Source organism: Natrix helvetica (genome assembly GCF_964273705.1).
Source record: "Natrix helvetica genome assembly, chromosome: Z".
Classification (NCBI taxonomy): domain Eukaryota; kingdom Metazoa; phylum Chordata; class Lepidosauria; order Squamata; family Natricidae; genus Natrix; species Natrix helvetica.
In genome coordinates this window covers 84,168,494-84,195,652 of record NC_138554.1, presented here as the reverse complement: position 1 = coordinate 84,195,652, position 27,159 = coordinate 84,168,494, and the positions used below count along the sequence as shown (strand labels likewise).

At 44.0% G+C, this 27,159-nt stretch overlaps 1 protein-coding gene across 5 annotated transcripts in view; it reads right to left on the bottom strand.

Moving 5' to 3' along the window:
* LARS2 (leucyl-tRNA synthetase 2, mitochondrial) overlaps positions 1 to 27,159 on the bottom strand; it is a 176,028-nt gene that overhangs the window by 33,320 nt on the left and 115,549 nt on the right. For all 5 annotated transcript variants that reach the window (XM_081933357.1, XM_081933358.1, XM_081933359.1 and 2 more), the window contains 4 exons: positions 18,842 to 19,024; positions 16,651 to 16,820; positions 13,611 to 13,688; positions 11,444 to 11,555 (listed from right to left, as the gene is read on the bottom strand). In XM_081933357.1, the coding sequence (XP_081789483.1) occupies positions 11,444 to 11,555; positions 13,611 to 13,688; positions 16,651 to 16,820; positions 18,842 to 19,024 (543 nt within the window). The remainder of the gene's footprint in view (positions 1 to 11,443; positions 11,556 to 13,610; positions 13,689 to 16,650; positions 16,821 to 18,841; positions 19,025 to 27,159) is intronic.

Genomic DNA, 27,159 nt, shown 5'->3' with positions numbered 1-27,159 from the left:
CCCACTTATCAGGATATTTATCATGGAATTGTTTGACTAGCCTATCTGCCTTCACATCCCAACTTTTCACCCAGGTAGCTTCAGACATAGGGTACCCTTTCCAATGAAATAAATATTATAAATGACCTCTATACAACCTAGAGTAGTCATGGTTAACCTTTTTGTCCTTGTGTGCCAACAATGCGTGCATACCCACATCCATAATACAATGTGTCCCACCTCCCTGTGCATCACGTGCAACACCCCCACCCCCGCATGCTCCCATGTCATCCAGATAAAGTAGGACCCCTTTGGATAGGTGCTCACGTAGTACCTTATTGATTAGCTGCATGAACACTTATTTTATGGGGGAGAGAGGTGGTTAGGCTGCAGACCCCACTACTGGCAGACAGCCCGGTAGCCCGCAAGTGCCAAAAGCCTTTTGCAAGAGATCTGTCGGGGGTTTCTAACGAAAGAAGACACTGAGGATTGAGTTTCCTCAACATTCCATTTTATTAGAGATCTCATATTGGCACATCTGGGAAAACTTGTCTTTCCCTGAAGGCCCAATGCAAAAGATGGCTTCCAGGCCTGACACATGTGAGGATTGATTGGTTGGTGTCGCAGCAGGATGGTTATGGGATAGTGGACCTTGGTGAGCACCATGACACCCAGCCTGAATCTGCTTGCTAGGAGACCAACGGGGCCAAAACCACCATGGAGGGGTGGTGAACAAAGAAGGGATGCTTTGTAGGTCACGATGAATCAGCAATTTCCTTGTTTGATACAAAGAAAACCTTCTTGATAGGTGGCCATTTTAGCTAGACCAAAGCTGTGACAACTAGGACAAGAAGAATTTGTGCTGGAGTGATTTTTGGGCAGTGGAATGAAACTGGGTGAGACAATTTTCAACTTCTATACCAGAGACTTAAACCCAAATATAGAATTCTTTAAAAAAAGGATTTTCCCAAACCTTAAGAAAGTGGCAATTTATTACATGGAGAAAAATTACAGACCTAAAATGAAATGAACTGGCAAGGGAAGACTATGAAGCTTTAAAATAGAAAAGGACAGGCTAGAACTGTTAGTAGCGTGAAAAGTGATCTAATTTGTGGATAATATTGCTTGATAATTGGAAGAATTTGTACAAAGAAAGAGGAACTTTGTGTTTTATTTTTTGTTATTTATTTTATTTTTTCCTGAGATTTTTAGATTTTTAGAGCTGGGCTGCCATTTGTCAAAGATTATATTAGTGCTTTATGAGAATAACCTTGGAAAGTAAAAATTATTTGATATTACTGAAGAATAATAAGAGGAGAAGAAGAAGAAAATAGTGAAAGGTAACCAAGACCTGGAAGGCCTTTTTATTTTGGTTTCATATCTACTGGAATTTTGACTGCTTAGAAGTAATAGTGAGCTGCTTGAAGATTTTAAAGACAAGGTGGATTACAATTAACAAGAAACATCTTTGAAACTGAATATCTAACTTTGTGGACTAAAAAGAGATTTGGGGAAATTTGGTGGGCCAATGTGGATTATTAAAATCATTTGACAGAACATTCTATGAGGCGAAAGAAGAAAAATTGAAGACTTTAAAATGTGGAAAACCTAGAGGGTGCAAATTGGAAAGTTTAAGGACGATAAATTTAGGGGATTTTAAGAAACATTTCCAGGACTGTTAAATTTTATTAATACTTGTGTTTTTGGTGTTTCTGGATAATTGGGATATTGAAATTTTGGTGGAATATTGAGCAGTGATTAGTGTAGTACATCAGCACAAAATGTCTCAGGAAGAGAAAAAAATGTAGTCTGTAAAGAAATATTATTGATGTTTCAATGAATTAAGAAAGATATAACAAGGAATCATAGGGAGATGATGGAATTGATGCAAGATAATGTGATCTTAGGAAAATCCCAGCAAATGAGAATAAAAAATAAACAAAAAACATAGAAAATAGAGAAGGAACCAGAAAGACCTGAGGAGAGAATAGGAGATAATTCAAAAATGATACAAACAGGCAAACAGATGGAAGAGATAGCAATAATTTCAAACACAGAACAAATAGAATATTTTTTTAAAATTCAAAATAGAAAAGAGAATCCTAAAAAATGGAGGAACTGCAGATGGGTGCTCTAGAGATTCAACAGCAAGAGAGAGATCCTGTGGCAGATACAATATTTAGATTAAATAAACATGATAAAATGATTTACAAGATACCAGAGGAGAAGCAGGAATGATTCACTACAAAGTTAATAAGAGTTGATATTCTAAAAGGGCAAAAAATGGTGGCTAGATAAAGAATATTTTTAACATGATGGTTATTGTATTAAGTGTTAGAAAAAAGAAGTAGAAAATGGAAATTGGGAAAATAGTATTATGTATACTGAAATATAATAGAACATATCATAATTACACAAATGCGCAAATGTTAGAAGTTGAAAAATTATGATTATGTATACTTAAATGGTAATATTATTATCATAATTGTATGCAAAGTATATTGACCAAGGTAATACTATTCACCAAGCACTTATGGATGTTAAAAAATCATAAATAAAATTATATTTAAAAAATTATGCAACCATGTGCGAAATCATTTTTAAATTAATTAAAGAATGTAATAAGGACTTTGGAGTGGCAATTCATTTTCATGCCTTCTTCTTAAAACATGTCAATTTAAAATAAATACAATTCTTATCTAATAATCACATGGATAAAAAAGCAAAAAAACAGCATATGCTGCTGCTCCTTATTTCCTACCTAAAGAGGATTTTTCAGTCTCGTTGTACCTTTCCAAATCTAACTTTCTCATGCTTCAGCCATCTATCTAGCCAAAATTTGGAATTATACCTCCAGATGGGAGAAGGCTGGTTAAGAAGTAGAGTTTAAAGCAAATTGAGTTCTGACAGTCTGTGATTTACAACCCACAATTATTGGTTTTTGTTTGATGCTGCTGAAAATGCCGTTCAACTCATAGATGAAGACTTTGAAGCATAAAGGTTATTTGAAAGGAGGGAAAATGCTGAAAGCATCAACAGTTCTCAATATTCCTGTGGAAGAGAAACTACTTGGACAGGCTTGGAGGAATAAAAATGTTAGATCAAGCAGCATCGGATAGATACCTACACTTAGGTAAGAAAAACCAAAAGTACATATATAAATTGGTTGAAACCAGGCTTAATAGCAGTGATTGTTGAGAGGGATCTTGGAGTCTTAGTGGACAACCATAAATATGAGCCAGCAGTGTGCAGCAGCAGCCAAAAAAGCCAATGCAATCCTAATTATAGGATAACTTCCATAAAAAATCGCTTGCTCTTCTTCCCACCCAAGTGGGACTCGCCAAACAAGGGGCCAGGAAGGTGGCAGCGCTTGGCTGCGGCGCGTTTGCAAGCTGCCTAAAGTTGAGCTATCCATCTGGTGATGCAGGTCCAGAGAAGGGCAAGTAGGAAGGGGGGCTGATCCGGAGCGGCTCCAAACTTCAAGTCAAGGTTGAGTGCTGATCTTCTTCTGTTAGAAGAGAGTCAAAGCCGTCCCCATTTTTGATGCCACGATCCTTCAGGTAGGCCTGCTAGCACCAAAACAGGGGTCGCGCCTGCACGCGCAGGAGGTGAGGGGAGAGGGGGGAGCAGGCACATGCGTGGGGGGCATTGGAATATAGGTGTTGGCATGTACGTGCACGCCATCGCGCATGCACTCACAGGTAAACACATCCATGTGACTGACAGGCAATGGCAGCAGAAATCACTAAGCAGCTACATTAAGACATAAAGGTAGAAGCAGGGTGCAAAAAGCAGAGGATGTCAGGGAGAAGAGAGCAGAGACATCTACTTTTCATCAAACTGGCACAACCTAGTCAACTACAAAAAGGTAGGAAAGTCATCCATGCCGCTTGTATGTGCTCTTTTCATTGAAAATTTTGAGATTGTTTCAAACTGACAGTGAAAAAATGCCCCAGCTCTACAATACTGGTGATCCCTTCCCTTCCTTTGGTTACTTACTTGCATGAATGCTAATTATTGAACAACATTCAAGAGTTAGCTACTGGGATCGTTAGGCAGGCAGGCAGGCAAGCAGCCTTGACAATTTAGCCAGTTCGCCAAACGAGTTAGCTACCAGTTCTGGTGAACTGGTGCGAACCGGTTGAATACCATCACTGGTCATAAGTCACTTTTTTCAGTACCACTATAACTTCAAACAATCACTAAACGAATGTTTGTAAGTCAAGAATTACATGTATATGTTAATGTGGCTTACTAGGTTGAATATCCAGTATGGATGCAGAGAATTGTCTTTATACCTACCGTATTTTTCGGAGTATAAGATGCACCGGAGTATAAGACGCACCAAGATTTTGAAGAGGTAATTTAAAAAAAAAAGTTTTTGCACTCTCCAGACCACCCAAACCGTCTGCTCATCTGTTTTTCTTGAAAACAGGCCTGGGTTTTTTTTGTTTTTTGTTTTGCCAAAAAGGGGTATGCATAGCCTTTAAGAGGCTTGTACAGTGCTCCTAGGGGCTGGGGGGGGGATGAGTGAAAAACAGCCCATTTTTCACTCATTTTTGTCCTCCCCAGCCCCCAGGAGCACTTTGCAGGCTTCCCAAACCCTCTGCACGTCTATTTTTGTGAAGAGGCTGGGGTTTTGGGAGACCAAAAATGCTGTATTCAGTGTCTAAGATGCACCCAGATTTTCATCCTCTTTTTTGGGGGGAAAAGGTGCATCTTATATTCTGAAAAATACAGTATTCTCTGATCGGGGCTCTCAGGCTAGGTTCACTCTTACAAATTCAAACTGTCTAATAACTGCAATCCAGAAGGAAAGATTAAAAAAGACTGTGTTTTTCTATCTCCTTTTTTTTGCCCTTTCTCTTCTTTTCTTTTTAAAATATTATTTCATAGTACAGACAATAGAAGGGAAAAGATTAAGGATAACCAGCTGGAATATTAGTAAAGCTGATGAAGTTAGAGGGAGAAACATGGGGAGACACCCATTTGGATCTGAATCTCTCCCTGTGCCCCCACAGGAGGGTAGTCAAACAATTATATGCCTATGTGTCTTTAATAATGGATGCTATTTGCCTATATTGTCAGATATAAAGTGCCTATATTTAGATATAAAGTACTTCAGAAATATAAAGAATTTATTTCTTGTTAATTACTTTAACCTTTTAATTTAAAAAGTATGCTTCTCAACTTCATGTTTTATATACATCTTGACTATACACAGACTCAAATTCAAATGCTGAATACTGTAATGCAGTGATTCCCAAAGTGTGCGCCGCGGCTCCCTGGGGAGCCGCGCTATCGTCATAAGGGCACCGCGAAGCCGGGCACCCGCTTCCCTCCCTCCTCTCGGGCTTTGGAGGGAAGCTTCTGCAAAAGCCCGGGCATGACAAGTCTCCCAGGCTGAAATTTGCCGAGCTGTACGCGCGCGCCTGTTTTCCACGATGTGGAGCAGCGGCGAGATTCTGGGCGGCGAGCGATGATTCCGGGGGGCATCAGTGGGGGGGGCAGGGTCCCCCTCGCGTTCCTCATCTTCCCGGATGGCCCCTGGAATCATCGCTCGCCGCGCAGAATCTCGCCGCTGCTCCACGCCATGCAAAACAGGCGCGTGCGCACAGCTCGGCAAATTAAAGCCTGGGAGACTTGTTGCCACTCGCCTTTGCAGAAGCTTCCCTCTGAAGCGTTCCGAGGGAGGGCTGTAAACTTCCCTCCGAAGTCTTGGGAAGTTCTGAGGAGCCCCCCAAGGCAAAACGCCACTGCCAGGTAGCTAAAAGTACGTCTCTGATTGGTCTCTGTCAGTCTCTCTCTGATTCCCTCTCTCACTCCCTCTCTCTGTTCCTCTCTCTGTCTGTCTCACTCACACACACACACACTGTGGTGACCACAGTGTGTGTGTGTGTGAGTGAGACAGACAGACAGATAGAGGAACAGAGAGAGGGAGTGAGGGAGGGAATCAGAGAGAGACTGACAGACAGACAGACAGACACACACACACAGAGGGGGAGGGAGGGAGAGAAAGATAGACAGACAGAGAGAGAGACACACACAGAGTGAGTGATTAAGTGAATGAGTGAGAGACAGACACACCCACATACACAGAGTGACAGAGAGAGAGGAAGGGAGGGGAGAGAGACAGAGGGAGACACACACACACACACACACAGACAGAGAGGGGGAGGGAGGGAGAGAAAGATAGACAGAGAGACACACAGAGTGAGTGATTAAGTGAATGAGTGAGAGACAGACACACCCACACACACAGGGTGACAGAGATGGGGGAAGGAGGAGAGAGAGACAGAGATACAGAGAGAGAGAGAGAGAGAGAGAGACAGATAGACACCCAGAGAAAATGACAGAGGGAGACAGAAAGGGAGGGAGGGAGGGAGGGAGAGAAAAAGAGCCAGAGAGAGAGAGAGAGAAAGAAAAAGAAAAAAAGAAAGAAAGTGGGAGAAAAAGATGAAAGAAAGAAAGAAAAACAACATATGACCACAATTGAGCCCAAAATTTTGGTTGCTAAGCAAGAGCGGCTCTCCAAATAAATTTCAATCGTGGTTTTGGCGAGATTTGGCTCAGTTGAAAAAAAAGGTTGCCCACCACTGGGCTAGTGTGGTGGTTAAGTTACTTTTCAAAAGCTATTTTTCTGATCCAAGATTTGAGAAGTTGTGCAGTGAACAACAAGCCCATCCATCCCATTAATAATTTTAAATCATTAAACGATGTTCAATAAATTGTGAATTTAAAGCTTGTGTTTAATTTATTTTTCAATTAACCTAACCTTAACGAACTAAAAAGTAGATTTCCAAATCCTTAAAAAGTCAAAAATTATAAAAAAATCGGATGTACCTATTAAGGGAGCCGCGGAAAAAATCCGAAGTGTTATGGGAGCCGCAAACCGAAAAAGATTGGGAACCTCTGCTGTAATGGTTGAAAAAGTCTAGTAGAGATTAATCCAACACCAAAATTATATGATTGGGTTCAAAAGCATCTTCAGGAGGTTTATTTGATTTGTTGTGGGAATATAGGTCCAGTAGGAAAAGACTGAATCCCCAATTTCAGATTTGTTTTCTCCTGATGAACAATTCCTCCATTTTATCTGAATTAAATCTCACATCCAAATCAGAGGTGGGTCCCTACCGGTTTGCACTGGTTCAGGCGAACCGGTAGTGGAAATTGAGCCTGAGTCACCAAACCGATAGGGACGGTGAGCTGGCCATGCCCCAGAACTGGCTCGGATACTCGCCCTGCTTCTTCTTCACCACATGCACCCACAGAACTGCCTCCTCATGCCTACACACAGTTAAGCATTTGTGCTAGCCTGACACCCCCCCCCCCCCATGCCATTGCAGCAGTGGCGGGGATGGGAGCAGCCCAGAAAATTTTGCAGCCACATGGCTACAAAGCTTGCTGGGTCGAACAGCCCACTTCCCACTGGGACGAAGCCACCGCGATTGCAGCCCTTGGAGAGTCACGCTCATGGTGGCGATCCGGAGGGTAGGGGCAACCGGCCTCTGACTCCTAGCTTGGGAGCCAGCCAGGGGCGAGCTGGGCAGAGCCAATGGCAATGGCAGAGTCCGATGCTCAGGGAAGGCAAGGTTAGCATGCTTCCAGCCATGCCCTGTGGTGCCTCTGTCCCCCGGCTCAGGGCAGCGGGCTCAGCTGCAGCCCAGATGAGCTGAGGAACTGCAGGGAGCCTCCCTGTGTTGCACCCCCCTCTGAGCCTTCGCCCACACCTCCATGCTGTTTTCGGGCACCCAGCTTGCCAGCTAGCCTGGGGGGGGGGGGCAGCCTGGCAAATTTCGAAGCCATGTAACTATGAAGCTTGCTGGGTGGGAGGCCCCTCCCTGTCAGGCTAGCATCTTCCAAAGCTGCCGCTGTTGCAGCTGTGGTGGGGACAGGGACGGGGCAGGCCAAGAAGCCGGGCACCCAAAAATGACATGGAGGCACAAGCAAAGGCTGGGAGGGGGGTGCAATACATGCGAGGCTCCCCATAGTTCCTCCACCTTTTTGCTTGCTCACTCCACCTTGCACAGTAAAGAAAAACGTCTCATGAGTGCGAGGCAATTAACAACTTCTCACACTCATAAAGTTTTTCTTTACTGTGCAAGGTTTTTCCCTGCACACAATGGCTGAGAGATGCTCGCAGTGAGGCACAATTTGGGAGTGGCAGGTAGAAGAGGGGATAGGGCGGGGCAGGCGGGCTGCAAGATATGCATCTTACCGGACACTGGCAGCTTTGGATCTTGTGGCTTTGTGGGGTGGGGGGAACACTTATGGCACACTGAGCTGGGCCGTAGGGCCAGCAGGGTCCCATCCTGTGTGTTGCACCCCCCTCCTAACCTTCATCCGCACCTCTGTGTCAATTTGGAGCATCTAACATGCGGGAGTTCCTAGCTGCAGTTTACTCATGAGCAACATTGGCTGGGAGAGGCAGGGAGAAAGTCCAATGGTGCTCAAGAATAAACTGAAGCTCCTAAGTGGGATTGTGCCAGGGGTAGTTTCCGGCTGCCGCTACTGCTGGTTGCTCTATGCATGCGCAGAAGGCAAAAACAATATCGCACCGCCTAGAGAATTGGTTCAGGGGCATGGCCAGGCTGCCATTGCTACTGATTCGGAAAGGTATGGCCAATTTCTACTCCCTATTTGGCTAAACCGGACCAACCCAGTAGGAACCCACCTCTATGTCAAGTCAAACTTATTATGTCTACTTTCAATTCTATATTTTCCTTGACTTGCCCCCTGGATCTTTCCTTAACCAAGATGTCGCCATTGAGCTATTTCTCTATTAGTCCTCTCACTTAACTTATTTGCATATGCCATGTTGTTGTTGTTTCTCTAAAATTCTGGAACTAAGTTTAAGTCCAAAAACAAAATTTTTAATCCACATAGTTAAATTCTTCTGTGGCCAATCCAATTGTCTTCTTTAGCATTTAAAACATCCAATAAGCCAAATCCTTCTAAGTTCTTATTTAAATTTCTTTCTGCTTTGTATTTGCCTGCCACTATTTCAGGGGGTGGAAGATCACCTCTATCTAGGTTATTCTTAACCTCATAATATACTTAATATTGTCATAATTTTAGTTACTGCTTTGATACTTATTTTTTTTCAAATAATGCAAAGCTTCCTACCAATATTTTCTAAGCAATTTACAGAGCAAGACCTGATTAGCTTCAATTCTGAACATCAACTGCTTGTTTCCAGGCTGTTTCTTGGGCTTTCAGTTCCTCTACTAGCACATATATGAAGCTTAAAACATGCTGTTTGGAGAAGTGTGTCCACAGGACTATTGTTTATGAGGCATAGATTGTGGTAAAAACTGTCACATGTACTGTTTTTCATGAGGGAAGAGTAACTATTAGCCAGTAACAAATCTGTAATTCTTTAATTACATGGTTTATAATGTAGTTGAATAAAAACATAAACCAGGGCTTTTGATTTATAAACAAGATAAAATCTACAAGACAAATAAATTCCACTTATGTTTCTTCTGCTCAATTATTTATTTTGATTTTTTGAAGAAAAAAATCTAGCAATATTTCCCCCCTACTTTTCTACTGTCATGTAGTTCAAAGTGGTTTATGGCATTGAACAGTCCTTGGAAGCAGTTAGAAAGAATTACAGCTCTGAATGAAGTTTTATCCAACTAATTTTTTTTCAGTACAAATTGCTGATTATATTTAAAAACCAGTTTAGTTAGAGAAATCACAAACAGAAAGAACATGGCTTGATTCATCTTTATATAGGATCAGTTACCTAAAGCTGCAAAGTATCATTTAAAAATAAGTTGGAATGCATATTTTTCTGCCATAAATCTTTCTACAATTGTCCACTCCTTCTTTAATCTTATTTAGTTAGACCTCTTGGTTGGTATTCTATTGATGACAAAAATTAGTAGTAGCCATAATGTCACATGAAAAGACATATAATAGTCAAATTCTCAATATTTTGTTGCGTACACAGCAGTGGTGGGATTTAAAAAAATTTACTAGTGGTGGGCATGGCAGGGACGGATACTATAAAATCTGCATTCCCTCCCCACTCCAGGGGAAGGTTACTGCAAAATCTCCATTCCCTCCCAATCAGCTGGGACTCGGGAGGCAGAGGATAGATGGGGATAAGGCCAGTCAGATGTGGTAGTTACTGGTTTTCTGAACTACTCAAAATTTCCGCTACCAGTTCTCCAGAACTGGTCAGCACCTGCTGAATTGTTACTGTTGCTTTTTAGTTTTATAAATGTTCTTATGATTCTATTCAGGAAAAAACTTATTCTAAAATAAAATCCACATCAAGAGTAATCAAGAGTATTATTGATAATTGGAGAGAAGGCAGAGCTGACGTTACAGTGATACAACGATTCTTCTATACGGCTCTATAGAAGTTTGTTGAATTCCCCCTGCCAGAGGATCTTGATGACCCTAAATCACCTTGAAGAGATGGTGAAGAAGAGAGGTAACCTCTGTAGATCGTAAGGAGATCACCAGCTCCTTATCTGATCCAGTGGAAGCTCTCAATCCAGTGGGGGAGAAAAGGCAGGCACTGTGTGCTGCCCAAGGCTGTGACAGCTTCAAATGAAGAAGTATGGAGAAAGAGTGAAGACAAACAGTGTGGAGGCTGGGTAAGAATTTACAACTTTTTAATTTCTACTAAGACTGCCCCTGTTTAAAAGAGAGTGAGTGATAGTGGGGCTGAAAAAAAAGGGGGGTGATTTGTCATTCCCGTCCTATGCTTGAGTAAAAAGAATTTCAAGGATTTCAAGTAAAATTTTCACCTTGGTAGGAGAAACTATTTCTATACCTTCTTATTCAAAGCCTTGTCTGAATCAAGGTTTATAGCATGTAAAAGCTGAAGAAAAGCCCCATCAGACTTTTAAATTAAAGCCCACATTCCAAATTGAGAAACTTTATTAACATAAATGAGTTTGCTGCTTTGTTCTGGCTTTTAGTAATGGTTCTCGGTTTCTGAACCATTTTGAAGTATCTGACTAGGTTAATAACAACAGATAGCATTGCCATGTTTTAAACAGCAATATATAACAATTAGTTATTAAACATTCCACATTTATACATTGTTACACAGATTCATAAAGTTTCTAGCCATCTCTTAATTAACATCTCCAATCTGATATAGTCCAGATATATTTGAATAGAATGGCCATTATCTCCAGCCAAAATAATTAATGGGTATGCTAATCAGCATGAGATTTCCAAGCCAAAATATCTTCCAGGGACCAATTTCAGACTGACCAACTAAATGTAGTTAATTCAACCACTGCATTTAGAATTTTATTCCAGTTTTTTTGCCAGTTAAGCAAATCAAGAGAATACTCCTCTGAGTGGATTGATACTAGTGGGATGGATTGTTGTCTTTGTGTTTTACTGATTGTTGTGGGCCACCTAAGATCTTTGTATGAGATTGGAGGCCATATAAGTTCCACAAATAGCTAACTAAATTCATAAATAAAGTTACCTTTCCAGATCTCTGAAGTCAGGTGTGGTGCCAATGGGGCAAGCATAACAAAGAGAGTTGCCAGAGCATCTTCAAATTCTGCACTATGGATGATAAGCTGTTCAGAGGCTTGCTATGAAAGGAAAGAATGAAAAAATGGATTTTGTTAACCGTGGGAATAAATTTAAAATATCAACAAGTTTGTAAAAGTATACTGTATCATTTGATGTTAGATGAAAAATTATCTATAACTTTTTTTCATAATAACATGATGAAAACATTGTAGAATCCAGTTCATAGAAATGTCAGTTTTTAGCAAATTTCAAAGAATGCTCCTGAAGATAAGGCTTCAAAAAGCAAGCCAGAAATAAGCAAATATGAAAGATATGTTAGACAAAACATGTACACCTGGCTGGCGTTGGTTTTGTGGACTTTAATTGCTAGAATTGCTTAGCCATAGGGAATTCAGAGAATTAAAAATCCTCACATCTTAAAGTTGCTAAAGTTGAAAAACATTGGTCTAGATAGTCATGAAATTAAAAGAAGTGAAGGAAAAACAGTTTCTCCCATTCCCAATATTGGAGTAATTAATAAACAATGGCACATTTGAATCTGGCTTTCTCCTATCCTAATCCTAGTGAAAGTGATGAATCAGGATGGGAAGTAACAAATTAAAGCCAACTCTCAAGCAAGGTCACATTAATGGGTCAGTTGCTATCTCTCAGTAAAACCGGTCTTTCAGGAGAGTTGGGAGGAGTACTCTGCACACTGCCAAGAAACCTTAGAAGCACAAGAATATACTTAATAAAAGCACCAATTAACAAGCAAGCTTCCCCATAACTACATTATTTCCAAAATACTTTCTGGGCATCTGTGAGTGTAAAAACACAATAATTTCCCATTCACATATTCAATATGGGTGGAAAGGAGAAAATGAAAAGGAAAAAGAAAAAGAAAATTTTCTACTTCTTTGAGACCAAGTGAGAAATGATGGAAGTCATAAAAATCACCCAGTCAGGCAAACAATTCAAAAGCAGGTAAAAGATGTTTTTAACTAGTTGCAGCATTGCTTTAAGGGAATAATTTTCTTTTGTCTATTCAAACAAACACTCAGTGGACAATTTACATAATACTAAATACACACAAAATGCTAGAATGGGCAAAGCTGTATCATGTTACAAGCAAGAAAATAAGATTTAATCAATGAGCAGTTCAATTCCATACAATAATTAGGGTAGCAATAAACATTCTAATTGTAGAATATTTCTTTCTAGCTGCTAAGAAAACATAAGTTCCTCCTGTGTTGTACTTGAAATACACACCAGCCTTTCCCCAACTATATCATGAGGCTGATGGTCTTGTCATGAATCATATCACTTATAATCCTCTCCATTTGACAATGGTCTATCTATTATCAATCAGCTTGATTCACAATAGGACTTCAATGTTTGTGTTTACAACTGCTGAAAGAAGAGTAAATAGTTTAAAGGAAGTGTACTTTATGATTTTAATTTTAGCTTTCATACTTCCTCATTGGGAAGGAGTAAAAGTGAATACCAAGATTTGTTCTGCTACAGGAAGTGTTATTCTACTGCTCTCAAGTTTTATTCAACCTTCCCTCAGTTAAGGGTGTAAAAAGATGGCCTGCAGAGAAAATCCTATTATATTAGCAGTTAGAGCTGTAGTTTAAATCTATTGTTTCTATATATTTAGTCTATGCCACAGATTCTGATTTAGCCATTAAATATTCTCAGAGAAAATGAAGGTTTTATTTTATTCAAAATATTTTTTTAAAGTAACAGTTATCTGACTGCCTTTCAAAACTCCACTATTAGAAGTACATCACAATTTACAGTCAGTAAATAAATACAGTAATTATATTGACAATATTGCAGGGCAAACATGTGCTTGATACCTATATTTAACCACTAATGATTATCAAGTGTAGTGAAATTGCATTTTACATATTTCTAAAATAACAATTTCATATTTTCTTTTGTATGTGTGTTTGTATGTGTGCACATAGATAGATATGGTACACACACACACACACACACACACACACACAGCACTAAACATTATGCCACATGTATTGATACTATACATTATACTACATTGGATCCATATTGTACATTGAGAAAATAAACAGATGTTTTGTAAAATAAACCAACTTACATAGCATACTCACCAACAATATGTTACTGAGGCCCATCAGTCGAGAAATTATGCCATTAAACAAATAATCCTCCAGGAAGTATTCTGTTACCTAAAACACAAAAGCAAATATTTTCTTCAGTTAATTTAGATCACAACAGGAGTTGTCCAGCAAATATTTTGTTCTCTATTTTTAAAAAACATTTGACATCATTTATAGGCTACTAAAATAACATAGCAGTAAAATAAAACCAATGCCTCTTTGATTTTAAAAGCAGTATTTTAACATAAAAATCTAAACCAATTGAGTTTTGATTACTCTCTCTTTAAACTAACTACTAAGGACTATTGGGGTGATGGTGGAACACACGTACATACTGTCCTAATCCTAGTGAAAGTGATGAACCATGATGGGAAGTAACAAATTAAAGCCAACTCTCAAGCAAGGTCACATTAATGGGTCAGCTGTTATCTCTCAGTACCACTGATCTTTCAGGAGAGTTGGGAGGAGTATTTTACACACTACTATTGGGGTAGTGGTGGAACACACACACACAACACACACACACACACACACAGACAGACACAGAGCATTCTACATATTCCATAATTAATTGGAGTTTGTAGAATGTGTGTTCACAGCAGGGGTGGGTTCTGGCCAGCTTTACTGCTGGTTGCTTGTGTGTGTGCTGGATGTGCGCTGTGCGCGCGTGCACAATTCAATTAAAATTGTTCGGCATACGCACAGAACTCAAAAACAAGATGGTGGCAGCGACAGCAGCAATCGGGGAACCAGTTCGGGGGCGTGGCAGGCCTGGGTCGCTACTGATTCCAGTGACTCAGGCCGCCATACCACTACCAAACCGGTAGGAACCCACCTCTGGTTCACACCCCTCTTCCCTCCTCAGAAAATTAGCCCTAAATTGGGCTGGTATGTGGTAATCTATAAAAGAGAAATGTAAAATGAAGGCAATTTAACATTCCTGGCTTTAGAGCAGGACAAAGATGGCTGCTATCTGGTAACATCTGAGAAATCATTACAATTGTTCTTCATGACTTTTTTGGCCACTACAACATTATGAAGAAATATATGATGACAACTGCAAAGCAATAACTGATTTTATACAATAATACAATACAATAGTAGAGTTGGAAGGGATCTTGGAGGTCTTCTAGTCCAACCCCCTGCCTAGGCAGGAAACCCTATACCATTTCAGACAAATAGCTATCCAACATCTTCTTAAAGACTTCCAGTGTTGGGGCATTCACAACTTCTGGAGGCAAGCTGTTCCACTGATTAATTGTTCTCACTGTCAGGAAATTTCTAAGTTGCTTCTCTCTTTGATTAGTTTCCACCCATTGCTTCTTGTTCTACCCTCAGGTGCCTTGGAGAATAGTTTGACTCCCTCTTCTTTGTGGCAACCTCTGAGATATTGGAACAATGCTATCATGTCTCCCCTAGTCCTTCTTTCTCTTAAGCTAAACATACCCAGTTCCTGCAACCGTTCTTCATATGTTTTAGTCTCCAGTCCCCTAATCATCTTCATTGCTCTTCTCTGCACTCTTTCTAGAGTCTCCACATCTTTTTTACATCGTGGCGACCAGAACTGAATGCAGTATTCCAAGTGTGGCCTTACCAAGGCATTATAAAGTGATATTAACACTTCACGTGATCTTGATTCTATCCCTCTGTTGATGCAGCCTAGAACTGTGTTGGCTTTTTTGGCAGCTGCTGCACACGGCTGGCTCATATTTAAATGGTTGTCCACTAGGACTCCAAGATCCCTTTCACAGTTACTACTACTGAGCAAGGTATCACCTATACTGTACCTGTGCATTCCATTTTTGTTGCCTAAATGTAGAACCTTACTCTTTTCACCATTGAATTTCATTTTATTAGATAGTGCCCAATGTTCAAGTTTGTCAAGATCCTTCTGTATCTTAAGCCTATCTTCTGGAGTGTTGGCTATTCCTGCCAGCTTGATATCATCTGCAAATTTGATGAGTTCCCCATTTATTCCCTCATCCAAATCATTGATGAAGATGTTGAAGAGTACTGGGCCTAAAACAGAGCCTTGTTTTACTCCACTGCATACTTCCCTCCATGTAGATGCAGTTCCATTGAGAACTACATGTTGAGTGCGGTTGGTCAGCCAGTTACGAATCCATCTGGTGGTGATGCTGTCTAACCCACATCCTTCTACTTTATCTAGTAGTAGGTTATGGTCTACCTTATCAAAAGCTTACTGAAGTCCAAGTAAACTATATCAACGGCATTCCTCTGGTCCACTAATTTTGTCACATTATCAAAGAATGCAATAAGATTAGTCTGGCATGATCTGTTTTTGACAAATCCATGTTGGCTTTTGGCTATTACTTTGTTTGCTTCTAGGTGTTCGCAAATTTGTTCCTTGATTATTTTTTCCAGAATCTTTCCTGGTATTGAGGTTAGGCTGATAGGTCTGTAGTTTCCTGGATCTAATTTTTTCCCTTTTTTGAAGATAGGAACCACATCAGCTCTTTTCCAGTCCTCTGGTAGTTCCCCGGTGTTCCAGGATCTCTGAAAGATATAATTCAGTGGTTCTGAGATCTCGTCTGCTAGTTCCTTCAGAACCCTGGGGTGTAATCCATCCGGTCCTGGTGATTTGAACTCGTCTAGGGTAGACAGGTGCTCACTTACCATTTTCTTCCCTATTTCAATTTGTGTTCCTAATCTGATTTTTGTGGTGCTGCTTTTGATAGGTTTTCACAAAGCATTCTCTAGCTTTCTCCAAGATAATGGTCTTCAGATGTTCTGGATTACCACTCTTCATGATGAAGGGAAACAGAGATAAACTGTGTGCCAGATTGTGGAAGGTAACACTTCCTGCTATATCACATCTAGCTTTGTTACATCTATGACATCCTTATTACCCATTATAGAACCACACCGATTTCCCTCACTTTAGAAAGATGTTTTACTATAGAAATGCGGCCTAAATAAATATAAAATATTACAACTCTGTTGCAGTTTGATGTTAACCATCAGTTAAACATTGCTAACAGGTTTGGAATAGACAGAATCTCTTTCCAACCTCAGAGACAGTGAAGTTCTTCTGCATCCAGATATGTTTGGCATTCAGCTTATCTTTCTGGTTAAGTAAGTGAGGACTGGGTAGAGGACCAGAATTTCTGGCTTCTATAAATTTAGTTGCCAGTTGCCAGATGCGAGTTTGCCATCGTAACACTCCAGGGATTGCATCAGCTGAATGAAAAATAATAGGAGACAGAAGTTTTCATTAGCTCACATTAAGATAACAATTTCAGCTAGGAAAAAAGAAAAATAATAATGAATAGTTCTTCCTTTCTTTAATAATCAGTCATTAGTGCCAGTTTTTAATTTTAGAACAATTAGATATATTCTTATTTAATTGGAATAAAATGATATTCAAGTTGTTTGATTGTATAGCAGCTCATTGTATTTAAAATATTCTGATTTTTTTCTTTCTTTCTTCAGGCTTATGATTTAGTGCTAGGAACCTTTTAGCAGAGCTGCCCAATGTAAAGTTAGATAAAAAGAGATGTCAAAACCAAGTGCTCTCTTACTGTGGAAATCAGAAAGAAAAATACAAATGAACGTAGAGCTGCTTACAGAAGTAAGGTAAGCATTCCGCATTTTCTGTAGAATTAAAAAATATGAGCTTATAACAGTTCAGATCCTCATATCTGAGTTGCTTCTTGATAGATCTGCTTCTTAAACATTTCTGCACTGAAAACAATGGTTCTCCCTCAACTCTCTAATTCTCACACTTGTACCCTCTAGGAGCATCCCTACTATGTGAATGTTGAGGATCCTTCTGCTTTTCTAATTAATGGCAAAATGCAAAAATCTGTCAGCCAATGCTTATTTACACATATTTGTTATGCAATAAAAAACAACATATCCTGTGTGGGGAATATAGCCATCCTCAGATAGCTCAATTAAGATGAGGAAGGAATTGATGGGATTAATGACCTCATGAGGAAAATAATCCCAGAGGGAAGGAGTTGATAAGTCAGTCAGCAAGCAAATAACTCCTCCCCCCAGTTCCATGAGGATTATTGGGTTTGCTTCCAAAGTTAACTAACTCATCTATGACCCTTGTATGGCTTTGTACAGACAGAGAAGAAACAATTGCAAAAACAGGAACATTTGTGCCTTGCCCTAGCCCTGCTGAAGCCTGCAGAGTGCTGTTGGGGGCTGAAGCAAGGCAAAAAAGCCTCAATTTTTGCGAAAAATAGTCCGTTTTTCACAAAAATGGGATGCGGGGCGGGGCTTTGGGAGGCCAAAAATGGCTGTATTCGGTGTATAAGACGCACCAACATTTCCATGCTCTTTAGGGGGGGAAGAGGGGGGAAAGGGTGCATCTTATATTCCAAAAAATATGGTATATAAATATTAAATCCTTCTTTCAAAAAGACATCTGCTTCTGTTTTCAGTAGCATTCAAAGTATCTTTAAAATAAAAATCACATACACTCTAATGACTTTTTTCCAGTGTGCTGAATGTCAGGTTTCCAAAAAGGACCCCCAACGAAATAAAACTCCGAGGTTTGTTTCCTCAAAGTTCCACTTTATTAGAGATGTAATGTTGGTACATCTGGGAAAACCTTTCCGAATCTGAAAGTTTCCAGGTTTTCCCACTTGGTTGAAAGTTCAAGATCCTGCCTCAACACCTGCAAGTTCATCACATGATTCAATCTTCCACTGCCACAGAGACAAATTCCTCTCATTCACATCCGGCCAGGTACAGAGACAAAAGCAACCTTGACTTTCTAAGAAGAATGTTATTATGATACATATTACCCAACTCGATATATTCCCCCCTCCCATTTTCCCACGATAGAAAGTGGGGCAGGCCTGAAATCCAAACCCAAAGAAAATATGGCTTGCAGGTCTGACACTGAACTGAGCTGGAATATTTGATGACTGAGAATTAAGGCAACTGAATTCATAGCACACCTGGAAGCTGTCAGCTTGGTAAAGGCTGATATAGAACATTTGTGTCAGGCAAATATTCGGAATGGAAAAGGCCCATAAAGTGTGTGGGCCACAAATTAGAGAAGGTTGCTATAAAGAGAAATGGATGGCAACTGCTAAATAGCACAACTATAAATAACGAAGTATGAAAACAGCAAAAAGATTTAATCAGGGAATTTTATCAGCATTTTGAAAATATAAAAGGCATTTCGCAACAAAAATACCAATTGATAGCGGAAGAATTTGGGTTTTGAGAAAGATCCTTACTCTTTGATTCCCACAAGATGTCCTGCTCTGGAGGGGCAGTAAACAGGATGTATAGCCGGACTGTATCAATTCCATACTTCTGAATTATATCTTCAGGTTCAATTCCATTGTACTTGGATTTGCTCATTTTGTCCCACGACACCTGCAGTTTCTCTTTGGTTTTTGCATGAATGGGTTGAGGACCTAAATATATACATCAAGAAAAATGTAAGATACAACCACAGAAACATTTCACATTAAGAACTGATTACTTTAAATCCTTTGCTGTACCCATGTTCAAAATCAAGGTCATCTTCAGTTAAGCAGGTTATAGTCATACTGGCTAAACTTAAGGGAATGCTCCTCATGTCTGGAGGAATTCAGTTTGGAAGGCAGGTCTTGAATCAAAAATTGGATTGTTTATTCTTTTCTAGGAATTTTTACTTATGCAAATTAGATAATGCTTGCAAGCTATTGTACATAGAGATTAATTTTTCTTTCTTCAAATTCAACAATGTGCTAAATAATGTGTTTGTATTAGATGTAAAGATTATAATAATTAAAAAATGATTCTTGCACATCATCATCACAGTCCATTTTTCCTCTGATGGGCGGCTCTCATATGAAATATATTACCGCATGTAATGGTTATCTAATATCCCTCTTATAGCAATTCACATCTGGTTCATTCCTTGAATATCAGCCACAAATGAGCTATGCTTTTATCAAGATGTAAAAACCTCACAAATTTCACAATTTAACTATCTGCAATACCTTGATCAACAATGGTAGATATTATTGTGAATATCTATGACAAAATGTTTCATTTATACAACCCCAAAGCTGATATATTTGATTAAATGTGCATTATATTTAAATGAAGGAAAGGTTAAATATCAAACTTTTCTTTCTAGTCAGATAATCAACAATTTTTCCTAACACGGATTCAACAGGAAGTTCTCCAGCTGGACAGACATGGGAGATGTGAGCTCTTAAGAGTCTCTCATGAACCCTGTCTGACAAATGTCCTACACCATTTTGAAACCCTCCTGAATGAAACCCGGTTAGGCGACTAGCCCATTAACTCACCCTTTCATCTTGGGTCAGGAAAACCTTCTCGACAAACAATGATTTTACATCTATTTCTTCAGCACCTGTTACCAACCAACTGTACCCCATGATTCCATTTCTATGTACACGAAGCCGGAATTACTGCGGCTGCGGGAATCCCCTTTCTTGCAGGTTTGGCCTCCAGCCCTTTCGAGGGCCCACCTTGAGGATGGGTTTATTAACCCTGAGAGGTGGAGGAAGCGCAAATTAAGGGTTTTTTTAGTAAAATATTTTTTAAGAATTTGTAGGGACCCTGGGGTTGGGGGGTGGGAGGAGGGGGGGGAACAGGTCAGGAGGGATGGTAGAGCCAGGCACCTAGGTGTGGTCGAAGGAGGAGGGAGCGGAGTGGGGGAGGAGAAGGAAGATAGCATTCCTGTGCAGGGCTTTTTGATACCAACGGTCGTGGGGAGGGGCAGGTGCGAGGACAGATCAAGAGCGCGTAGTCGGTTGGGAGACCGGGGTTTTTGGTCATACCCGGTCGTTTGTACCAACCCCTGCATACTAGGTGGTCAGGATCTACAGACCCAAGGCCTGAGACTGCTGTTATGCAATGCGAGGTCCGTTGTCAATAAGGCCCCCCTCATCCACGATCTAATTTTGGAGGGGGAGCCGGACCTCGCAGGAATAACTGAGACCTGGTTGGGCCACGAGGGAGGTTTACCCCTCGTGGAAATGTGCCCGCCGGGTTATCGAGCATTTCACCAGCCTCGGGCCCAGGGAAGGGGCGGTGGGGTAGCAGTGATTATCCGGGAAGACTTGGAGCCGAGAGAGTTCACGGTGCCGCAGACATCCGGGTGTGAGTCCCTTGTCGTGAGATGGGGCCCTGGGAGGCAGTTGGGCCTGCTGATAGTATACCTGGCTCCTCGCTATACATCAGCGGCCCTGCCTGAACTCCTCGAGCTGATCTCATCGGTGGCGGTTGAGACCCCCAAACTTTTAGTGATGGGGGACTTTAACCTGCCGTCGATGGGAGAAGCGTCTGAGGGGGTTCGGGAGTTCATGGCTTCCATGACAGCCATGGACCTGACCCAATTAATTCAGGGCCCTACTCACGAGGGAGGCCACACGCTGGACCTTGTCTTTGTCTCTGGCCAGTGGACGAGTGATCTGGGAATAGGGGATCCAACTATTATTCCCCTGTCATGGTCAGATCACTCACTTCTCCGGCTTGACTTCCCTGGTGCTACCCCCCGCTGCGGGGAGGCGGAACCGGAAGGTATTAGATGGTTCCGCCCCAAGCGCCTGATGGAACCAGATAGGTTCCAGACGGAGCTTGGGCCACCTCCTGTGGACTTGACCCGCCCCCGAGTGGAGGACCTGGTAGACGCATGGAATAGTGCGACTACCGGGGCCCTAGACCGGGTGGCGCCTTTGCGGCCTCTCCTGCGGCGACGAACCACCCTGGCCCCTTGGTTCACCGAGGAGCTAAGGGTGATGAAACGCCACAAGAGACGCCTAGAGAGTCGTTGGAGATCCTCCCGTTCCGAATTTGACCGAGCACAGGCACGAGCCTATCTGAGGACGTACCTTGTGGCATTAAGAGCGGCCAAACGTCAACATTGCGCCGCTCTTATTGTGTCCGCAGATAACCGCCCTGCCGCCCTGTTTCGGGTGACTCGCTCCCTCTTGTCTGAGAGACCGCGGGAAGCCCCTTTACAGGGCAGAGCAGAGGAGTTTGGGAAATATCTACAGGACAAAGTCGCTCAAATCCGGATGGGATGGACCCCTTTCAGTGGTCCAGTAGAGACGCCCGTGGCGAGTCTTGAGGGACCGCTTTGGGAGGAGTTTGACTCGGTTGCCATCGAGGATTTGGACAGGTTGCGTGGACGTCTGCGACCCACCACATGTTTATTGGACCCGTGTCCCTCCTGGCTTGTACTGGCATCCTGGGAGGTTACGCGCGACTGGCTCCTGGGCCTAGTGAACGCCTCGTTGGGTGAGGGGTCTCTACCAGCCGCCTTGAAAGAGGCGGTGGTGAGGCCCCTGCTCAAGAAGCCTTCCCTGGACCCAACGGACCTAGTCAATTATCGTCCAGTCTCCAACCTTCCTTTTCTAGCGAAGGTTGTAGAGAGTGTGGTGGTACAGCAGTTCCCACGTCACCTGGAGGAAAATGATTATCTAGACCCGCGCCAGTCCGGCTTCCGTCCCGGGCACAGCACGGAGACGGCCTTGGTCGCATTGGTTGATGATCTCTGGAGGACCAGAGATAGGGGTTGTTCCTCTATCCTGGTCCTATTAGATCTCTCGGCGGCGTTCGATACCATCGACCATGGTATCTTGTTGCACCGGCTAGAGGGGTTGGGAGTCAGGGGCACCGTTTTACGGTGGTTTGGCTCCTACCTCTCTGACCGGACGCAACGTGTGTTGGCAGGGGAGCAGAGTTCGACCCGGAGGTCACTCACATGTGGAGTGCCACAGGGATCGGTGCTCTCGCCCCTCCTGTTCAACACATACATGAAACCGCTGGGCGAGATCATCCGTGGTTTTGGGGTGGGATATCATCTGTATGCTGATGATACTCAGCTATACATTTCCACCCCGAACCACCCCAATGAGGCCGTCGAAATGATGTCCCGGTGTTTGGAGGCCGTACGGGTCTGGATGGATGGCAACCGACTAAAACTCAACCCTTCCAAGACGGAGTGGCTGTGGCTTCCGGCCCCCCGGTTCAACCAGGTGCTTCCATCTCTGGCCATTGGGGGCGTGCAACTAGCCCCCATGGAACAGGTGCGCAATTTGGGCGTCCTCCTAGATGCCCGGCTGTCCATGGATGACCATGTAACAGCCGTGGCAAGGGGGGCGTTCCATCAGGTCCGCCTGATGCGCCAATTGCGCCCCTTATTGGACCGGGATGCCCTACGCACAGTCACCCATGCGCTAGTGACGTCTCGCCTGGACTACTGCAATGCTCTCTACATGGGGCTTCCCTTGAGATGCACTCGGAGACTACAGTTGGTCCAGAACGCGGCCGCGCGGGTGATTATGGGGAGGACTAGATACTCCCCTGTAACACCTCTCCTGCGCGAGCTGCACTGGCTTCCTGTGGTCTACCGAGTGCGTTTCAAGGTTTTGATTATGATCTTTAAAGCGCTTCATGGCTCAGGACCTAGTTACATGCAGGATCGCATCCTGCCCCACACATCCCTACGACCAATTCGCTCACACAGAGAGGGACTTCTCCGGGTGCCGTCCACCAAACAGTGTCGGGGGGCGACACCCAGGAGCAGAGCCTTCTCTGTGATGGGCCCAGCCCTGTGGAATGACCTCCCCCGTGACATCAGGATTATTTCCGATCTCCACTCCTTCCGTGTACAGTTGAAGACCCACCTCTTTCAATTATCTGGCCTGGCTCAACCGTAATTTTTTCGTATTCCTCCTGACTGTCTTTTTAAATTTTAAATTTTTATTGTATATTGGGTGTTTATTATTGGGGTATGTTAATGGTTTTAATTGTCTAAATGTTGTAATTTATTACCTCCTCCGTGCATGTATGTCTTTGTATATATGTATGTTTATGTGTTTGTACACACGTGTTATGTTTTATATGTTCTAGTGTACGCCGCCCCGAGTCCTGCCTGGAAAGGGAACGGCTAATAAATTCAATATTATTATTATTATAAATCATCTCCGAAGATCCTTTTGAATCAGAACCTCCACTGGAGGTGGGGGCGAAGAAGGGCAGCGTCTCATCAGACCCTGAGGGAAGCAACAGATCCCTCGCAGAGATTTCCCTATGAATCGGAGTCCGGGTGGCAGCCTTCAACATGGCTGACAAGATGCTGGCTTTTTGTCAAAGCAAATGGAACAGGAGGGGAGTGGAAGAGATGAAAGATCGGGTAAGAAAATGTCAGTTGGTCCTACCTGAACTGCATGTCTCGAGGGTGGTGTGGGAGCAGTCACTGTATGTGTATTGTTACAGCCCAATTGCCTGGAGACTGAGGTAAATCTGAGGACACTCCCTTTGTCCCTCCTGGTGACTCCCCAGATCAACCGATGATTCAGAAGAAGGACCTGGAAGGGAAGAATAGAAAAACCAATGGCAGCTTCCTTTCCTGAACCCTGGATGGTCTGTGGTTGCCGGGCGCTGGCGCCTGATGGGCGGGAAGTGACTGCTCCCACACCACCCTCGAGACATGCAGTTCAGGTAGGACCAACTGACAGTCTCCGAGGTGGGATGTGGGAAGAGTCACTGTATGGGACATACCAAAGCTAGATGTCCATGGGAGGGATTATTGGGCCTAAGTCTCCTGAGTGCCCAGGACACCCTGAAGGACCCGCCTCCCGAAGGATACCTCGGCCGAGGCATAGGTATCTAGCTGGTAATGCCTGATGAAGGGTGATGGAGAGGACCAGGCTGCTGCTTGGCAGATGTCCTCAATGGGAGCCTGGGTGGCCCAGGCCGCTGAAGTGGCTGCACTCCTGGTGGAGTATGCAGTAATGCCCTGTGGCACGGGCAGCCCTCAGGCCTCGTAGCCTTGGAGATGGCCAACCTGATCCACCTACTGATGGTGGTGCCGTTGGACGAAGTGTGGAAGGAGACAAAGAGAGCCTCCGACCATCTGATGGGGCTGTGCGCTTGAGATAAATGCGCAGGGCCCTTCTGACGCCTAGGCGGTGCCAGGACCTCTCCCTCTCAGAGGATGGGTGAGGGCAGAAGTACAGGAGAATGACCTCCTGCCCCCTGTGAAAGGGGGAATTGACCTTGGGCATGAAGGCTGGGTCTAGCCTGAGAACGACCCTGTTATTGTAAAAGGTGCAGAAGTCGGCCCTAGAGGACAAAGTGTTAAGCTCAGAAACCCTCATGGCCAAGGTGATCGCCACGAGGAGGATCACCTTGAGGGTGAGGAGTTGAAGGCTAACCTCCCTAAGGGGCTCGAAGGGCGGCTCCAGGAGAGCCTGGAGGACCATGGGGAGATCCCAAGAGGGGAACTGGTGGACTACCGGAGGCCAGAGGTTGGCTGCCCCCTTGAGGAATCTTTTGATGACTGGGACCTGGGAAAGGGACTGGGAGCCCTCTCCCCGGAGGATGGTAGCTAGAGCTGAGACCTGTCTGCGTAGGATGTTGTGCGCCAAACCTTTATCCAAGCCATCCTGGAGGAAGTCCAGTACCTGAGGGACGGAGGCTGATGAAGGCTCTACCTGCCTGGCTTGGCTCCAGCTGGTGAAGGCAATCCACGTTGCGTCATAAATGCGGGTGGTTGATCTCCTTCTGGAAGCCTCCAGGGTGCTGATGACTCTGGAAGAGATCTGGGACACCTTCAATTGTTCCCGCTCAAGAGCCAGGCGGTCAGATTGAGCCACTCCGGGACTGGATGGATTAGACTCCCCTAGTGCAGCTCTACCCTCTCCTGTGGAATATGTCAAGGAGGAAGGACAGACAGTTCCACCAGGTCCGCGAACCAGGGTCGTCGTGGCCAGTGTGGGGCTACTAGAATGATCTCTGCCCTCTCTGCCACTAGCTTCTTCACGACCCCTGGGATGAGAGGGAGCGGGGAAAAGGCGTACAGAAGGCCTGCTGGCCACCTGCAGCGTAGTGCATCAGTGTCTACTGCCCCCCGAGTGGGAAACCGGGATATGAAATCCAGAACCTGTGTGTTCGATGGAGAGGCAAAGAGGTCTACCGTCGGCTGACTGAACTTCTGGCTGATCTGTGCAAAGATGCTGGGATGAAGTTGCCACTCCCCGTGGTCCATTGTCTCCCTGCTGAGCCAGTCCGCCTGCTGGTTCTCCACTCCAGAGATGTGCTCTGTCAGGATCAACAGGAGGTTCTGCTCTGCCCAGCACCCCAGGCACTTTGCTTCGTCGCGAAGAACCATGGAGTGGGTGCCTCCCTGCTTGTTCACATGAGCCTTTGCCGCCACATTGTCCATCAGCACCAGGATGTGTTGCCCCGCGACTGTCTGTTTGAACCGGCGAAGGGCTAGGTGGATTGCCCTGAGCTCCAGTCAGTTGATGTTCTTTCACAGGTCCATCGGTGTCCACCGGCCCTGGGCCAACTGGGACTGAAGATGGCCCCCCCAGCCGAACAGACTTGCATCCGTGATAAGGACCAGCCTGTCCGGTTCCCTGAAAAGAGACCCCTTTGCCAGGGAGGAGGACCTCCACCAGCGGAGGGAGAGCAGTACCTGAGGGGTCACTAGGACCTTGAAGTTTGCGTTGGTTGTTCTGTTCCACTAGTGGGGGAGAAGGAACCACTGCAGGTCTCTGGCGTGGAGACGAACCCAAGGGACAATCCCTATGCAGGATATGAGCTTCCCGAGGAGCCTGGAGAGGAGAGCTACGGGAACAGATCGAAGCCTGCGAATCTCCTGGACTAGTTCCACGATGCTGTCCCTGCGTTCCTGGGACAGGAAGACCCTACCCTCCACAGAACTGATAATGGTTCCCAAATGTTGGAGCCTGGTGGAGGGTGTCAGATGGCTCTTCTCGAGGTTGATCAAGAACCCCAAGGAAGACAAGGTACTGATGGTGATAGCGAGGTCCCTCTCTGCGCGGGGAGCTGAGGGGGATAAGACTAGGATGTCATCTAAGTAACAGTGGAGATGGACCGGAAGGGAACAGAAATAGGCCGCGGCCGTGGCCATTACTTTAGTGAAGGTTCTGGGGGCCGAGGCCAGCCCGAAGGGAAGGCCCCTGTACTGGTAGTGGTCTCCCTGGTGGGAGAACCTGAGAAACCTGCGATGGTCAGGGGCGATCATAATGTGAAGGTAGGCCTCTGTGAGGTCGATGGAGGCTAGGAAATCCCCCTTCCTGACCCCTCTAGGATGGATTTGAGGGAAGCCATCTTGAACTTGCGGTAAACTATTCTGGAGTTCAAGAGCTTAAGGTCTAGGATGGCTCTCCCCCCCCCCCCCTGAACCTTTTGGGACTAGGAAAAGGTGTGAGTAGAACCCTGTTCCCTTCTCCTCCTCCGGAACGGGTTCTATGGCGCTAATGTCCAGGAGGTGGCGGATGGCGTCGCGCATGAGGGTGCGCTTAGCCGGGTTCTTGGAGGAGGAAAAGGTGCGGAATCTACTGGGTGGAAGGGAACAGATCTCCAGATGGAGTCCTGATCTGATGGTTTGGAGGACCCAGGCATCCGAGGTGATGCCTTCCCAGCAGTCTGTGAAAAAGGAGAGGCGACTGCCGATGGGTAGATTCGATCCCGAATCACTTATCCCTGCGAAAAGAGCGGCCGCCCCCTCCTCAAAAGGGCCGCTTGCCTGCCTTCTGGGGTCTGAACCTCTCCC